Source organism: Squalius cephalus (genome assembly GCF_949319135.1).
Source record: "Squalius cephalus genome assembly, chromosome: 25".
In the NCBI taxonomy this organism is placed as follows: Eukaryota; Metazoa; Chordata; class Actinopteri; order Cypriniformes; family Leuciscidae; genus Squalius; species Squalius cephalus.
Window position 1 is genome coordinate 11977942 of NC_137146.1, and position 18293 is coordinate 11996234.

Below are 18293 nucleotides of genomic sequence, written 5' to 3' on the forward strand. Positions count from 1 at the left end.
TTTTCTATTTTATCAGTATCTCCTTCAGAGAGACAAGCAAAAACGACTTTTACTTTGACTGTAAGACTACATTTTTTTGGAAGGAAATGAATCGGCATATTAGATTGATATCTGAAAGATCATGTGACACTGAAGACTGGAGTAATGATGCTGAAAATTCAGCTTTGACATCACAGGAATACATATTTTAAATAAATTGAACATTTTATAGTTCACATTAGTTTTTACTGCATTTTTGATCAAATTAATGCAGCCTTGGTGAGCATTAGAGACTTCTTTCAACAGCGTTAAAAAAATCATTGCGACCCCAAACTTTTGAACAGTAGTGTATAAATATAATTTATAGCTGTTCAATCATGACGTCGGACCAGGCTGATTCAATAGGGCTCCGGTATCTATATCTATCCTAATGATCTAAAAGAAATACGAGTGCATGTGCATAAGGTTTTGACTAACTGTCTTTCTGTATATGCAAACACTTAGCATGGAAACTATGCAAAGATTTATGGACGCAGCCCCTGGTCTCGGTTTCATCATGAGTGTCGAGAGTGATGAAAGTCTGAGCACTTAAAGTCCATGTGTAACAGGAGCATTCTGGTTTTATTTAGCTATGGCAGTCTTGCAAACAGGTCCTGCATGTCTTCATTTGAGACGCCACACATACCGCTGACAGCAGCACTCAGCATCTCTAACTAACAACCCAGTGACACTTCACAGTCTCTAAAAATATTTATTATTATTAATATATTTTATATGTAAAAGACACATCGCACCCTGCTTTTAGAGAGAGAGGCACATTCACTCAATACTCATTCAGTCCACAAACGCACATGTATCGTACACAAAAATAGATCTGATGTGCATGTCAAGTTGCTCACAGATACATATACAGTAAAAAAAAAAGACATGCTCCCTGTCAAAACGTATTACTTTTCTTATAAGGGTACATGGAGAAACCGTCTTGTCAAAATTGAAATGGATAGTTCAAACCTGAATGAATTTCTTTCATCTGTGGAACACAAGATTTTCTAAAGAACTGTTTTTGTCCATACAATGAAAGTCAATGGGGTCCAAAACAACCACATTTCATCAGTTATTTTAGTATTATTTTTATACTATTAAAAGTATGTATTAATATTTTGAATTAGTTTTAATTTTCAGTTTTCATGTTGAGGTTTTGTTTAATTAGTTTAAAAAAAAAACATTTCTATTTAGTTTTCATTTATTTTAAATTTTAGTAACTTTAGGACTTGATATTTCAGGTAGTTCTAATTTTCGTTTAAGTTTTTTAAGTTACATTTTTCATTTAATATTGATATTTTATTTCAGATTATTTCAATTATTTATTTAATTTTTTTAATTAACTATAACAACTCTTGACTCTCATTGTATGAACAAAAAAATACATTTTCAACATATCTTCTTTTGTGTTCCGCAGAAGAAAGACACGCATTTTTTGAGTCAACTATTGTTTTAACTTTCAAATTAAAGCCAGATAACTTAGACTGGTGATTTTCAATCAGGCAGCGTTTCATTTCATTGTGATTTTTCTGCCAGTTTGAGATCTAATGCTGGCTTTTTCAAGTTCAGACGGGTGATGGCCTTCTGCTGAAGGAGTCTGGGACTTTTCTTTCCGCGCTAAACTGCTGCCATTGAGCGTGCTGAAAGAGACCCACTTCAAATGAAATGCCCTGGAACCCTTTTGGTGCTCCTCGAGTGTACCTTATGCTAAAAGAGGGGAGTAAAAGTGGCACACATACACAGTCCTTTCACAAGGCAGAGACTTAGTGAAGGGGAACAGTTGGCAGACAGTTTTTACTGCGTAATTGACCTTCGCACATCGCTTTCCAAACACAGGCCTATATTTTTGTATATTTTCTATTCTGTTCCTTGGCAATGCGAAAACGCAAACTTTGGTTCTGCAGAATGTGAGTGTGTATATGTGAAAATGTAAGTGAGTGTGTCTGTGTTGCAGTGGGTGGAGCGTCACAGTCTGTCCTGTGTTCACTTCATTAGATTTTAAGCATCCAATAGGGAGCCAGGACTGTTTTTCACATTACAGCACCTGTGATTTCCATTACACACAACATATAGTGCACTACACACACACATATTCACATACTGAATCCCATAAACCAACGCACCTATACAGTCACGTACAGAGTGCACAAGCACGGTTATACAACACAAATATACATTTACACACATGTACACACACACGCGCTTCATTTACAACGGCACCGTTAGTAACTTAAGGCACGTTACACACACTTCCAGACATTTTTATTAAGCACTGTGTCCTTTATATCACAGAACCAGTTTGAGAGTCTGGACGCAAGTGTGTATTCATGCCAACGAACAGGCATTTTGTGCTCTGAATTGATTCATTGTGTTCTTCTTGTGACTTCAATTCAAATTTATTTCCTATGATGGTCCCATTGGCATTCACATGGTAATTGGGGGGTATTTCTGATCCCCGGACACACTGGTCACACTAGCCATGCTGGTTGGCGGAGGGTACGGAGACTGCAATGGGCGGTATCCCGCTTGAGTGGGGTCTAGGAAAGCTGGACCCGGAGAAACAGGGTGGGCGAAACCGATGTACTGAGGATGCAGGAACTGGCCTTGGTGAGGAAGAATTTGAGTGGCCTGCTGGCAGTTTAGCACTGAGAAGTTGGTGGGCATGTTCACGTACACGCTGGCGTCTGGCGGCAGGCAGCACGAGGCCTGGGCGCGTAGCATGGGGACGGGTGCAGGACGGGGAGCGGCGGGAGGAGCCGAAGAGCTGGAGGAGGTGGCCGTGCTCGATTGGCGGGAGGACGAGCCTCGCGACGTACCCGTGCTGGCCATCATGGGAATCGTCTCGAGGACACGGGCGCTGCTGGACCCTCCTCCTGAGCCGCCACCTGACGTAAGCTCCTGTTTGGGACGTAGACAGCGGCAACAGCACACGGCAACAACGGAGCCCACCAGCACGAATGCCACGAAGACCGAGCCAACGATCAGGAAGGGCACGTAGATGGGTACTGTAAAGCAGAAGCAAGAAAATGATGACAAACTCAGAGAAAAAAATATATATCTATATATATCTATATATTTATATAAGCTGCACTGTTTACACTATGTGAATAACGTAGGAGAGTGACATTGATGAGAGGGGGTTGCGCACAATAAGTATTCTCGTCGCTTCATAATATTAAGGTTGAACCACTGTAGTCACATGGACTATTTTAACGATGTCTTTACTACCTTTCTGGGCCTTGAAAGTTGCAATGACGTTGCTGTCAATGGAGGGTCAGAAAGCTCTCAGATTTCATCAAAAATATCTTCATTTGTGTTCCGAAGATGTTCGAAGGTCTTATGGGTTTGGAACGACATGAGGGTGAGTAAATAATGACAGAATTTTCTCTTTTTGGGTGAACTAACCCTTGAAGTAGCTTTTATAAACGTGCTTTAGAAAAAAACATTACTGTTGTGCATCTTGAGATAAAATAATGGCACTGACATATTTTAAGATATGTCAGTGCAAGTTGCTTTCAGTTAAAACATTTTAAACATGCAACTTAGCCTGGGACTAGCTTAAATCTTATTTGTGGAACCGGGGGTAAGTCACATACTGTAAACTCACCGATTCAGGTCATTTGGCTCTGCACTGAGCACCACTTGGGAATTTTTCTGACTGGCTTATTAAAACATAACCTGTTCATAAGAGACATTTGTTCGTAAATCGTACATCATGGCTTGTGCATATTCATCGCAGTGTAAAGGAAATAGACAATATCAGATAAAACCATGTATACTCGCACACAAAGCTTGTATAGATTTTAAATTGTTGCTGTTTTTATTTTTATTGCATTTGCAATCAGTAGTCACATTCTGGAGTGACTAGGTGGATGTTTACTGATCCAAGCAAAAATAACCAACCCAAATATGGCTCGGCTCCCTGCCTTAGTGTTATTCTTTGGGAATTTGTTTGCCCTTTTTTACCATCCATGAGTCAAAAAACTGAAAGAAAACAAGCTGCCCAAGATTTGAGGTACTGTTAAAGTTTTTTCAAATGTTTGCTGGTAATACAACCTTTTCTAATGTATTTAGGTCATCCAGCTGTATTCACTGCTATTGATACTAGAAAATGTAATGTTATAGTATCAGGCTTCCCAAATTACAAAAATAGAGAAAAGTGCTGGATGGTAGCACACTGGAGGACTTTGGGTAGTTTTGTTTGTGCATAGCCCTTGAGCAGCGTTTTTTCCGTCACTTTAGAAAGCCCATATCCGTTTTGAATTCCACTACGCATCCAAAGCAATTGTCCTTCCGCAGCCATAAGGAAGACTAGGATATCAGTAGTGTGATTGAGCTCCATGTAACTTTTACACCTTTAAAAATAACAATAAGCAAGTTTGAAGCCTAAAGCATTGCTGAACCTTGTTGATGTGTCACAATATTCCACACATGTGTATCTTTAAATCACAGAACAGAGCGCTCGCATGTTTCCACCCCGCTCACAGATGGGTAACCTGCTGGCCCATGTGAGATGAAGGGATTTGGAGAGAGAAGCAAAAATGAAAGACGAGATGTTGCACCAGTGACTTATCCCCAGGGGTCCAGGGCCCCTCATTAACACTTATTAAGACAGTTTTGATCTGCTCTAATCTCCTGCAACCAGCGGTGACCTCTCTGCCCTCACTGCCTGACCATGTGCATGCTTTTTCCAACAGGTAAATTGGACATTAATTAGACATCTGATCCCCTGGGGGAAGCTTTCAGCATTTGTTTTGTTGCATCTGCTCAGGATCTCTCACCCTCTGAAATTGAGTTGAATCGAATCATATATAATAGCCATGCAAACTGAATTTGATTTTATTAAAGGAGCAAATCAAACTCCACTTCAGCCATAATTTTAAAAAAGCAGCCATTGTTTAACAATTTATTACTACGTTATTAAATCAAACATGATTGCTGAGCAAAAAATGACAGGGGAGTCATTTTTACAGGAGCTCTTTTGTGCTTTGGTAGTTATTACTATAACAGTGGAATTTTTCAGTAAATGACCTGAATTTTGGCAAGCTTTGAGTTTGCGTGCATGTTTTGAAAATCACTGCTTTTTTGGCAGTTGAAACACGAACACCCCCCCCTTTTTTTAACTCACTATTCACAGTTACACACAAATGTGTGTGGAAAAACAATAGAGAATCTGTTACTACAGGTTATTTCCATAGATTTATTGTTCCTGAGTGACATTACGCTTTTCCCTGTTATAATCCAAAGTGTGTTAGTGGTGACAAAAGGTGTCTAATGAGATGGACGGCGACACAGTCAAGCCAGGACTTTTTCAATAGTTTTGTTAAAGCATGTAAAATATGTATTTTTTTTATTCTTTGTATCATTTAGATAAGCACATCCATTCAAAGTAACATTAAATCAAAAAGAGAAAGATAAAACTATGTAGGATGTTATTAGAGGATCCAGCCAATGTATCAGTGAAGTTCACATGGACAACAGCAAGGCCCCCTCATGTCCTTAAAAGGTTTGGGCCCCCTTTAACTTGAATTCACACCTGTTGCATTATTGTCCATATGGAGCCAGGCCTTCAACTGCCAGACAAGCTCTGTCAAACTTCATAGCAGACCACCATTTCCTCTTGCTTTTCAGATATGCATCATTAGAAGTGTCTAAAAACCCTATGTTTCTTATGTAAAGTCTTTATTTCACTGCTGTTTTTGTCTGTTGGGTTTGTCAATTTACTCAGGACAAAAACAATGTTTCAACTCAGCGCAGGTTGTCACGTGTTTTGTTTTAAATGTTATAGATTCAATTTTATAAATTTTATATTTTAACTAATAAACAATTTATTTGTTAGCCAAAACAACGTTTTTGTATTTTTGTACAGTTTTTGTTGTTTTATTATTGTTTTCCTGTTTTAATTCATCTGAAAAATCTATAATGTGCAATAATTTGTGCATTAATTTACCCCACAGTGTGACAACACGCCTTGTTATTTTGTTCAATAAACTGTGGAATTATACAATGCAGCTACTCTAAGAAATATTCACTGGACTAAATAGCGTGACAACTAGCCCCGGTGTCCCCAATGAGTGTGCACTTATTTTCAGTTCAGCTGAGGGGAAATTCGGGGACTCTATTTGAATTTAAAGTTTTTGAGCTTGCACAAAGGCAGAGGAAACGATGCACTGGCTTGGCTTTATGAACGAGGCTGTCAGCACATCGCACTGCGGATCCGGTCAAGTCTGAACTTGATCCTCGTGGGGAACCGGACGACTGGATATCGCGCGCGCGTTACTGTGCCAACTAGTTAGGCCTATTTATAACTTCGCGCAGTACAATTTACCATTTGTGAGTGAGTGAGTGGACGGTTAGGTGTCAATTTGGATGCCAATTTAACTGCAGCTGTCAAAACCTGGATAGCAATGGCATTTAACCCTTATATTTATTGGAGAGAATCGTTAACGATTCTGGTTCCGATTCCTTATTCATCCACTTCCGGATAATGATTCTTTCAGTACTTTTAAGGAAGAAGAAAAAAAAAATGCATTTACAGTCCTCAACACAGTATATTACTAAACAGGGCCGGAGTGGGGCCACTTTTCAGCCCGGGAGTTTCAGGCCCAAGACCGGCCCACTTTTTCCATGGTGGAATTCCAAATTGGATAATTGGATAAATGAAGCAACAGTTCAGCTCGTACTATTGTGTAGTTAGTATTAATACCATGGGTTAACAAATAATGTAAAGGTTAAATAATAATTCACTTAGACTTTATAAGAAGCATAAGAAGCAATTGCAACTTTTTCACACAATTCTGACGTTATATTTCGCAATTCTGACTTTATATTTCGCAATTCTGACTTTATATTTCGCAATTCTGACTTTATAACACGCGATTGCTACTTTATATCACACAATTCTGACTTTATATCTTGCAGTTCTGACTTTATAAGCAATTGCTACTTTATTTCACACAATTTTGACTTTATAATTTGCAATTCTGACTTTATAACGTTTTATGATTTTATATCACACAATTCTGACTCTATATCTGGCAGTTCTGACTTTATAAGCAATTGCGACTTTATATCACACAATTCTGACTTTATATTTCGCAATTGTGACTTTATAACACGTTTTATGACTTTATATCACACAATTCTGACTCTATATCTTGCAGTTCTGACTTTATAAGCAATTGCGACTTTATTTCAGGCAGTTCTGATTTTATATCTTGCAATTCTGACTTTATAAGAAGCAATTGCGACTTTATATCACGCAATTCTGACTCTATATCTCACAATTCTTTATAACACGCAATTGCGACTTTATTTCAGGCAATTCTGACTTTATATCTCACAATTCTGACTTTTTAACACGCAATTGCGACTTTATTTCAGGCAATTCTGACTTTATATCTCGCAATTCTGAGAAAAAAAGTCAGAATTGCGAGATGTAAACTCGAGATAAAAAGTCGCAATTATCTTTTCAAATGTTTTATTCTGTGGCGGAAACAAAGCTTCCATAGCCTACCTCCTGGCCTCTTCCTCCCATCCATCCTCCCTGACGCGTACCGTTACGGCCGGCCCAGCTATCAGTAGGCGCCGGCGGAGCCGCGGTAGCCTCCCTGAGAAAACGTTTTGAAAAGACGGGCTATGGACCCAACCATTTCTATAGGAGGGGAGGGGAGAACTCCCTCATGGTACAACCCATGCTGAGTTGCGCGCTGTGGTGGCAGAATGCGGAACGTGTGTATCCTAATGTAACTAATGTGACATTGAAATGTAAAAAAAAAAAAAAAATCCCTCGACCGGCCCAAAAGTGAAGCGGCCCACCGGGAATACTCCCGATTCTCCCGATTACCCACTCCGGGCCTGTTACTAAATGATATAAATGCAGATTTCAACAAAACAGCTATAAATTATTAGAAATAAATAAAACAATAATTTCTAAATAATCCAATATTTGGTATGCCACGGTGCCACCTATATAAAAAATATATAAAAATAAAAAGCTAACTGATTAATTCATGCATTGATTTATTTATATGAATTTAATATTATTAATTTACTTTTTATATAATGCTACTTACTGAACACACACAAATCATAATGTGTGTCACGGTTAATTTCGAGTCGGAAATGACGAGTCCGATTAATTCAACGGCTCCAACTGATTCAAAAGTGATTCACTAAAATGGCTTGTTCATAAGAATCATTCGCTCGTGAATAAAAGCGCTTCGTTTCCAACCCCAGTTCTGCTTAGATGGATTCTAGGAGATAAACAGCCAAACAACATTAACCTTAAGCGTTTTTAACCTCATTTGAACACGAAACTCAACCCAACAAACTTTCTCTCATATAGTGGAGCTTTTACTCACAAAACGCCTGAGGGACACAACGGGTGGGTCGATATACGTTACACACTGCTGCTGCTGCTGCTCTGAAAGCTATTGAATTAAACCATTTAAACTTAGCTGGAGTACAATTCGATTACACAGTAATTGCCTAATTTGTTTCAGACAGAGGAAGTTACTCTACCAGAAAACAATGCAGATGTCGTCTCAGCTTACCTGCACCAGAGTTTTTGTCGTCCTTGTTCCCAGTGTTGGAGTCTTGCGTCTGTTTATCATTATCGCACGAGCCCTGGTCCAGCCGAGCTTCAGTGCTGGAGCAGCAGTACCTGAGCTCGCACTTCCCGCAGCAGATGATGGCCTCGGCGCTGTCGAAGCGCTCCGGGCACTGAAAGCCGTCTCGCCACGCGCCCTGAGAGTCATGCCAGCCGTGACAGTACTCTCCACTCGCCTTCACGTTAATGATGGTTAAAAATGTCAATACCACCGTGACGGCCACCGGGAATCCCGTGCATCCCCGCATCCTGTCACAAACCCGTGCAACGAAAACACTTCAGGTTTGGGTCAGGACCAGTTAAGTTAATGCCTCGGCAAATGAAACTAATAAAAGGAGGAGACGCTGTGAAAAGGAACCCAACTAACAACTTTGGAAATGTCATTGGGCAGAGAAATTCCGAGGTTAATTCAATAGATCCAGCAGAATTGCTCCAGACAAGTATCCACTGTTTCCGTCACAAGACTTCCAGTAGCTTTGTTTCGGATTGAATGCATAGACGACACATATGAAAACGCATAAGAGCCATAACCGATGGGGTTTTGTGCACATAAACCATAAATTCAGAATATCCCATATTCCTGTGAGAAACCTCCAGGACTTCAGACAAACTTTGCATCAATCCCGCTCTGAACGGATCTTCATGTCGCCACTTCTCAAATGTCTTCCCCTGAGAGACGGAGCAACCAGCACTGACTTCACTTGTAATCCATACGCTCGATTCTTCAATGTGTTCTCACGAAATCTTTTTTTCTTCCCAGTCAAGGAAGTTTTTCCATATTAATCCATATCATGCTGTTTTCAGTTAAGTTTGGGGAGGTCCAGCTTAATAATATTTAAGAGAGCACTCAGCTGCTCCTAGTCAGCTGTCAATATCTCAAGCAGGACAGCAGTGCATAGTGAGGGATTGATAGACTGAGAGTGACCCACTGACAACTCTCCTTCATCCAGAGGGTAGCTGCTGCTACCCGTCAACCTGCGCATGCGCAGTGCCGTGCCTTAGATTAGAGCTCTGATTTTTTGCTTCTCCGCCAGTTGCACAGTGCAAACAAGTGTCATTGTATGTTGGCGGGGGCCCCTGGGCGTTTCAGGAGCGGCTTCTGTGCGATGGGTGTTTAGCGGTGCCCGTGGGGATCTCCCTCAGCACAAAAGAGACGGAAACGCCGTATTGTAATGCATTTAGCTCGCCTGTGGCTCACATCCATTAGGGCCCGCAATTAGGATTAGAAGAACATCGCTTTCTGTGAATAAAAGGCCACTATCAACAGCAGACGGACAAAAAAAAAAAAAAAAAAAAAGTTAAAAAAAAGAAAGAAAATTATACTACTAAATGAATATTAAAACAAATAATAAATAATGTATAATGAACAACATGTTACATTTAAACCGACATAATAAAAAGGTAGGCTAATATACAGCAAACGGACAGGAAAAAATCCAAAAAAAAAATATATATATATATATATATTTATTAATATATTAACAAATAATACAAAGATAAATTATGCACAGTAGTGTAGTGCAATCTTTTATATCATAAGTAAAGAGAAATAAGGATGCCACTTTAATATTAATATCATATTTATTTATAATAACCTATTACATGCTCTTTACATTTGAACAAAGTGGGATAGTACTCCCAGATATTAAAATTCTCTCATCATTTACTTCATCAAGTTGTTCCAATCCAAACCTGTATGAATTTCTTTTTTCTGTTGAACACAAAAGGATATATTTTGAAGAATATGTAACCAAACAGTTGATGAGCCCCACTGACTTCCATAGTATGGGGGGAAAATACTATGGAAATCAATGGGGTCCATCAACTGTTTGGTTAAAGACATTCTTCACAATATATCCTTTTGTGTTCAACAGAAGAAATCCATACAAGTTTGGAGCAACATGAGGGTGAGTGAATGATGACAGAATTTTCAGTTTTGTAAAATGTAAAAAAATAAATAAAAAAAATGGTTCGGAGTGTTCTCAGTGTTATATTACATTTATTTTAGTTTCTATTTAAACACAAGAAGACCTTGTTCTTCGAGACCTCTCAAATGGCAAGCTTGCAGAGCTAAATAAAATGGCATTTGAAACAATGGAAATTTTAAGGCGACAGCGCACTCTGGTGGACAAATATTAAGTATTTCAGGAACGTAATAAAAGATTAAAACCTATCAAACAAAGACAACATTAAGCCTATCTATATTTAGCTTCTTATGATATTTCCTTCCCATTTTTTTTTTTTTTTTTAAATTTTTTTTTTTAGAAATATTCTATAGTCTTTGAGAAACAAAATTAACCTATGTTATTTTACAGCCACAGAGCGTGGGGACTTTTATTTTAAACTGTGTTGTAGCGGTGCTTTTAAATTTGTCACGATCAACGCTTCCTCAATCCTGTTACTACAACACCAACGAAAACAAACGATAACATCTTTGTCCGTTAATTTGTCCGTTTCAGGTAAAATTCGTGTATTTTTTTGTCAGTATCCAAGCCAACTTGTGTCGGTTATTCATTATAGAACGATTAGCCTAGCTAGCAGTTAGCCAGGATGTGTTTGAATTTTTAGCGTAGTATGTGCCAAATAATGAATAGATTAAGCTTCATAATTCGTAAAGATACAAGTGCAGACTTTATCATTAGGTAAACACGGCGTATATTTTGTCCAGCAATAAAATGTTTTGTTTCCATAGGTGACTGTTACTGTGAGATGTCTTTAGTGCGAATGAACCGTCCTTTATATGGTGTGGGTAAAAGACCAGTGCGAACCAAGAGGGTGTCTGCACCAAAGAAAGAATGGGTGGTGAGAAACCTTCATGCACCCTCCTCCTCCTCCTCCTTCTTCTTTTTGGAAGTGGTGCCTTATAATTTCTCTCTTTTCCTTTTTCTTTTAGAGCACAGTCAATGATCTTTCATTGCATAGAGCCACACCAGAGGAGCTGGTAAGTTTACTGTTAAAGCGTGTAAGTTTATTCTTATGCATTTATTAATGTATCTTTCTCCTTGCATTGATTTCCTCTCAGGCCCGACGTCATGAGATGCACAGATCTCAGAATAAAGTCGTGGCACAATGGGAATTAAGAGAAAAAGCTCTCACACGCAGACGGAGGAAAAACCATCCCTCCAGCCCTCCAGGACTTGATAGAGCCCGACTCAACATCATCAGAGAGGTGCGTATGGATCACCGACTGCTTGCAGAATTAAGCTTATAACTACAATAACTACAGCTGGAAAGAAATTTAACATGTTTTACCCATATGTACTGTATCATATTTGATATGCAGATTTCTGTTAGGCCTCTAAGTTATCAACATGATGGAAACATGACTGAAAAACCTCATGGACACAATCCACTACATGCCTTCTGTAGTCTTATTAGTCAATTAGTCTTATTGTAGTCTTGTAAAAACGTCCACCTTCAGGTTGTTGTCTTTTTGATGGGAAATCTTTAGTGATTTTTATAAACTAAATGTAAGAATAACTTGTTCGTAATATTTCAAGATGAACACTTACTGGACTGAAGCAACTTTTTTACTTAATTATCCATACACTTTCTTTTTTGTTTTAGAAAAAAATCATGTTAAAACATGAGTATCAAATATTATACATCAGGCTTTTGATGAATGTTTATTTCTACTCTCAGTTTATTATATTAATCTCTCAATCATCGTTGCGGTGCATTATATGTTTTGCCCCACAATACAAAATACAGAGCTTTGATCTTTAAACAAATCAATTTAATTATCATGATTTAAGACATATTATTGGGAGATATGGAGTGACAACTGGTATTTATGTAAGTAGTCTACTGTTATATAAATCTTGCTATATAAACCTATTGACATTACAGAATAAAATTGTACTTTTTGGCCATATAAATATCATCAAAGGCACCAAATTTCTTATTTTTTCTCAGTTTAGCCTCTGAATAAAATGTTTTTTTCATACTCGAGTATGAACTCCACATTCTCATATAATGTATCATACTATAGTCATAACATCAGCCATAAAAGCCTGATGTATCAGATATGATACCCAACTAAAACAAGGTTCAGTAAACTGTTCCATATTTAAAAAATCAGATTTTTCTGACCATTTTTTCATATGTCAGAGTTAAAACAAGCTCATACTAACATTTTGTTTCCACCATTTACCATATCAGATCACAAAAAGATTATGAAAATCTATTTGTTTAGGTGTTTTCAGATCAGTGTCAGTTGCAGGATGTCATTGCACGATCAGACAGAGCTTTGGCTGTGGTGAAAGACCTGTTTGGTGATGCACCCCGTCGTCGTACAGGTAGTCCAATCTTGTGCGGTAGAAATTGATGCGCCATTATCTGATTAAACAAGTATTATGTACATATACAAGCTCATACATTTTTGTTATAGGCTTCCCCACCATTACCGTGGCACCTGACTGTGAGTCTGACTCTGAGCTTCCTGTTCATCGAAGACCTGATCCTCCAACCCAGCTGTCATTACTCAGCCAGTCTATGATGGATCAGCAGGTACTGCTTCACGAGCACCACCTACAGCTTTTACCCTGTAATAAAACAAGGGCTGTCACCATTCCTCAATTAAAATTAGAGTATTTGATTTTAAAAACCCTAGAAAAAAATCTTTTCTAGGCCCTGAATGAGTTGGAGGAGTGTGAAGAGGATCATGATGAAGTCCATGATTCCTCGGTGCACTTCAGCTCTGTGATGCACAGGTGTGAAGGACTGTTCATATCTCCTCAATAAACAACTTCTAATGCTGTTTTGATTGTCTTTAACATACCTTTTTTTTAATGCTTGTTTTCAGGAAGAGAAATCAGTGTAGGTCAAAGTCCTTTCCATGGGGTTCAGACCACCCGGAGCAAGATCTACCCCAGACACCATGTAATACTGGAGTCCGAGAAGACCAGGCAGGTAATGAAGACATGATATACTTTATATCATTTCGGGTTAGATGTGATGTTACCTTGATGTCATATTGAACTTTGTTGTTTTATTTTAAACATCTCTGCTCCTTTTGCCCAGCCCTCAATGCCACAGTGGCTGTAAAGCGTGTGAAAGCCAGACAGACTCATCCTGATGTAAACCAGTCTACCTCACTAGTCAACCAGGTTCTGAACCCAGAGCCTGTTTCCTCTCAACCAGGTAGGACACTGTTATCAGACACTATTTTATAAATATATAAGATCATTTGAACGATACTATACTACTATTCAATGGTTTGGGGGTGTTTTTAATAATTTTATTCAGAAAGGATGCATTATATTGCTCAAAAGTCACAGTAAAGACATTTATGTTACAAAAGATTTCATATATTTCTGAAAAATGTTTCACTGTTTGCATAATATTAATATTAAGCAGCACAACTGTTTTTAATATTGGTTATAATAAAAAAGTTTATTGAGCATGAATTCAGTATATTATCAGCAAAATATAAATATATAGAAAGAAAATTTGAAAGAAACTTTAAAAAAAAGTTTTTAAGGACCCCAAACTTTTGAATGGTTGTGTGTGTGTGTAAATATACACATATACATATAGGCTATACACACACACTCACATAATTTGAATATTCTCATTTAAATATTAATATTAACTTAAATTGTTTTATATTAATGTGTATTAAATATTTATTATTATATATAAAATTCTACACTTAAATGGCAATAACTGCATTTCATCCAGATAAACCTCGTTTTTTTGTTTGTTTGTTTTTCAGGGAAGAGAAAGTCAGTTCAAGCCAATAGGGGGCGCTCAGGGCATACTTCTGTCCTGAATGGTTCAGGGTTGAGCTCTCTGTCAGGAAACCAGTCCAGTATGGAGCTTCTGCAGGGTATGCTTGAGGAAGTGGAGACTGAGCTGGACTCTCTAGACCACCAGAGGCCCATGAGCTCGGAAGCCAGACCGCAGCAAGAGAGTCAGGGCCTTACCGGCTTCTCCGTGGCTCTAGTGGCGACACTTGGACGTCTAGCCAGACATATCAGAAAAGTGAGGCCACACACAAGTGAAGTCCAAAAGTTGTTTTGAAATCATTCAGTCGAGTCACTTCCTCATTGACATCACTCGCACACAGAGAGAAGAGGAGGCTCTGAGAGAGGCAGAGGAGAGAAGGCGGCTAGAGGAAGAGGTGAAGGAGCAGAGGGCTCTGATTGACGCCCTGACTGTGGAGTCACTAACACTGAGGGAAGAGAGCGCCACCCTGCAGGTGAACTATTTGTCCTTATTATCCAGATATTATTTGCTGGTTTGTCCGTTCAGATGCCATTTTTGATGGTGCTTCTTGTTGCTTCCATACAGACGAGGCTGCAACAGCAGATATCTGAACTAGAGCAGCGTCTAGATGCTGTAGTACTGGTGGTGGGAAGACCAGATTCTGCAGAACCACACACAACCGTTCAAATCACAGACAACACAGCTCAAAGTAACTATCACAAACTGTAGATCAACCTATCAGGCACTGTTTTGAAGTATCTTACCATCGATTATTATTTGATAAGGATTGAACAGTGATTTAAGAGGAGTGTGTTGCGTTCTGTAGAAAGCATCAATCTGGAATCTGGCTGTACTGAAAAGGATCTACAGCAACAGGACTTTGTCTCTGCAGCTGTTCTGCTCTCTCCTCCTCGCCAAAGAGATGGTCTGCCTCCCGCTGGTCAGTCTGAAGTGCACAAAGATCCCTCATTCTGTCAATTTACACCAACTAGTGTTGAGGGCTTAAAACCAATGCAAACATCACTATTGTTGTTCATACTTGCTTACAGTTCACACTTAACATTGTGGAATCCCCACAAAAATCCCCATAGACATTGAAAAGAGGTCCCATACATAAGAATTTGAACAATTTCAACAGTACCCACCTAGCAACCATTCTGAATCCCCTAGCAACCCCCTTGAAAAAATACTCCTTAGTGATGAATTTGCAAATACTAGGTTACCTTTTTTTCAGAACAACAAAAATTACTTGGGCTGCCTGGCAACCACTCAATCACCTTAGCATGATGGTGGTGGGTTTGCATGAGCAAAACAACTCACTTTTTTTTTTTCAGAAAGAAATGACAGGTGCGTTGTGCAGGTGTGCTTTCTATAACTTTATCAACAATTACATTTTAATGATTAAGCACCAACTGAGTTTTAAGGTTAAAAACGTATGTATTTGTCTTAGGAAGTCACTCACTTTTTTGTTGTTGAAAATTTAAGTTTAAATGACTTATGAATGTGAGTATGACTCACCAGTATTTTTTCTTAATTCTCCCAGTGTGTCGTCCACATTCACACGCAACCTCACTGCCCTACAGTGGCTCCTATTCAGCAACAGGAAGCCAGGGTTCACTTGAGGACTTCGACATCTCTATCTCTCCTTCCTCCTTTGCCAGCCTACCACGGCCCACTCCTCTGCTGGACAATCTATCACAGGACGCCATGCTAGGGGAGATCGCCGAACTGACCCGTCAGAACGCAGCGATCCGGGCCCAGTTGGGGCAGCAACGTCCGTCTCCTACTGGAGCTTCAGTATCGAGGGATCACAGTGCAGACCGGCTGTCCTCAACAAATTCTGTAGTTAGACAAGTGTCGCCCTCTACTGAGCCACAGCGCACACAGCAGGTTAGTTGCATATTGTAGAATTGGTGTAAGGTAGTAGTCTGGTTTTCATGTTAGTTATCTCTCAATTTTGTTTCTCATAATTGTGCCTTTACATCTTACAATTGTGACACAACTGTTTAAAAGTTTGTGGTTAGTAAGATTTTTTACAATGTTTTTGAAAGAAGTCTCTAATGCTCACCAAGGCTGAATTTATTTGATCAAAAATACAGTAAAGAATTTTAATTTTTTTCCTGTTTTCAGCATCATTAATCCAGTTTTCAGTGTCACATGATCCTTTAGAAATTATTCTAACTTGCTGATTTAGCTCCGGAAAGTGTGTCATTGTAACATTTTAAACATTTGTGCTGCTTATTATTTTTGTGGAAACATTGATACATAAATTCATCAATGATTCTTTAAATTTAAAGTTTAAAAAACAGCATTTATTTGAAATTTAAATCTTTTTTAACATTATAAATGCCTTTTACTCACACTTTTGAATAATTTAATATGTCCACGCTGAATAAAGTAGTTAATTTCTTTAAAAAAAATCGTACTGACTCCAAACCTTTAAACTTTTTTTCTCACATTTGCCAAGATTTCTCATAATTGTACCATTTTCTCACAATTTACTTTTCATAAATGTGGGGATATGAAGGCACAATTAAGAGCAATAGTCGCAATGTCACAATTGCATATATAATATTATTATTATTATTATTATATAATTTTTATTTTATTTTTTTTAAACACCTGTGACCTCATTCTAAAACATTGCTTAAGAACCACGTTGCTTTGAACAATTATACGTTTTTTGTTGCTGTGTGTTTATTTTAGGAAATCTTGCCGGGTATATGTAGTAACCATTTTATAAAAGCAATACTTCTTGGGGTTTATTGCTTTATTCTAAACCTTCTCACAATTACTCTTGAGGTGGATAAAGCTTCCATAGTACAGAGTGAGTTTGAAAGTGGTAGGTTCTTACATTGACATCTTTTTTTTTTTTTGTTCAGTCTGTTCGTGTAGAGAGATCCTCAACAATGGAGATAGAACAAAAACTGCAGGAGTTGAACCGTCAAAGTGCCGAAGCAAGAGCTAGACTTCTAGAGCTCATTGAACAGCAGAAGCAGAGCACCTCCCTCAGAGTTTCCCCTGCCATTTCCCCAGTACCTCCTCACTCCAGCAGCACTCATACAGGTGTGTGTGTGTGTGTGTGTGTGTGTGTGTGTGTGTGTGTGTGTGTGTCTTTAAATGATGCTTACATCATCTCTCAACCTTCAAAATGAGATGTATATGATGACTATTGATGTCTTACAGTTGTTAGGGGGTTTACTCCAGAGCAATTTGTAACACTTCCTGAGAGAATCCATTCACCACAACCCAGTGCAAGCAGTCGAAGGTGAGTTATGAAAAGCCAAGAGCAGATTTGCTTGTAAGATTTGATATGTTCAACTTGGACTCGGAAAGGCAGCTTAACTGTACCAGTATAATTACAAGGCATATTCCAAATTGGTGTGTTGCTTTTTACACCAAGCTAAGTGACATTTCTAATGCTCTTTTCTTAGGTCAGCGGGAAGAGTCTCACCACAAAGTTTAGATAGTGTGGAAATCCAGAGCATTGAGAATCAAGTATGAGATATCATTTTTAATGCACATATAACCATCTATATGTAGTTGTTTTCTATCAATAATAAGTTATTCATTTTACATATTCATGCTTTTATTTCTGACAGGTGGAAAAGCTTAAAAGAGAGGGGTGGTTTGCATTGTCATCTCATATCAAGTGACTTGAGGAATATCGTCTATGCACAATAGCTTTCCAAATATATTTGGTTTTGATCACATCCTGGCTACACCCGTGTAATGCTCATGTTAAGATTCTGTGATGCCTTGTGCATAGGAACTTGCACAAGGTAACAGGTGTTTGTGTCATCAGATAGATAAATAAACACTAGATGACTTCAGTCTTCTTTGCAGACAGTTTAACCTAGTGTGTAATCGTCATGTGAAGTATTTTATATATCAGTATGCATGTAGACAATCTTGACTGACTGTTCAACTTTATTTAATGCATTGTTTTTAT

At 38.4% G+C, this 18293-nt stretch overlaps 2 protein-coding genes across 3 annotated transcripts; one reads left to right on the forward strand and one right to left on the reverse strand.

Moving 5' to 3' along the window:
* Nucleotides 1-1290: 1290 nt before the first annotated feature.
* On the reverse strand, nt 1291-9572 carry shisa2b (shisa family member 2b). Its single transcript, XM_079862558.1, has 2 exons — nt 8577-9572; nt 1291-3026 (listed from the first exon to the last, which is right to left on the reverse strand). The coding sequence occupies exons 1-2, from the start codon at nt 8878-8880 to the stop codon at nt 2446-2448; spliced, it is 885 nt and encodes a 294-aa protein (XP_079718684.1). The 5' UTR covers nt 8881-9572; the 3' UTR covers nt 1291-2445.
* A 1392-nt stretch (nt 9573-10964) lies between these two features.
* spice1 (spindle and centriole associated protein 1) lies at nt 10965-18292 on the forward strand. 2 transcript variants are annotated; one of them, XM_079862557.1, is made up of 18 exons: nt 10965-11091; nt 11325-11434; nt 11526-11573; nt 11655-11801; nt 12828-12930; nt 13023-13141; nt 13262-13344; nt 13437-13543; nt 13655-13774; nt 14349-14617; nt 14703-14834; nt 14927-15050; nt 15168-15281; nt 15885-16231; nt 17224-17407; nt 17528-17609; nt 17776-17839; nt 17944-18292. In XM_079862557.1, the coding sequence occupies exons 2-18, from the start codon at nt 11342-11344 to the stop codon at nt 17995-17997; spliced, it is 2190 nt and encodes a 729-aa protein (XP_079718683.1). In that variant the 5' UTR covers nt 10965-11091; nt 11325-11341; the 3' UTR covers nt 17998-18292. The 2 variants fall into 2 exon arrangements, with proteins under 2 accessions (XP_079718683.1, XP_079718682.1); XM_079862556.1 differs by lacking the exon at nt 10965-11091.
* Nucleotide 18293: the final 1 nt, after the last annotated feature.

Bases quoted from the DNA above. Each gene is read 5' to 3' on its own strand.
- shisa2b (XM_079862558.1), bottom strand. From the start codon at position 8,880: ATGCGGGGATGCACGGGATTCCCGGTGGCCGTCACGGTGGTATTGACA. The intron at 3,027-8,576 runs GTAAGCTGAGAC...TCTGCTTTACAG, and splicing joins CGACAAAAACTCTGGTGCAG to TACCCATCTACGTGCCCTTC.
- spice1 (XM_079862557.1), top strand. From the start codon at position 11,342: ATGTCTTTAGTGCGAATGAACCGTCCTTTATATGGTGTGGGTAAAAGA. The intron at 17,610-17,775 runs GTGAGTTATGAA...CTCTTTTCTTAG, and splicing joins CCCAGTGCAAGCAGTCGAAG to GTCAGCGGGAAGAGTCTCAC. The intron at 17,840-17,943 runs GTATGAGATATC...TATTTCTGACAG, and splicing joins TCCAGAGCATTGAGAATCAA to GTGGAAAAGCTTAAAAGAGA.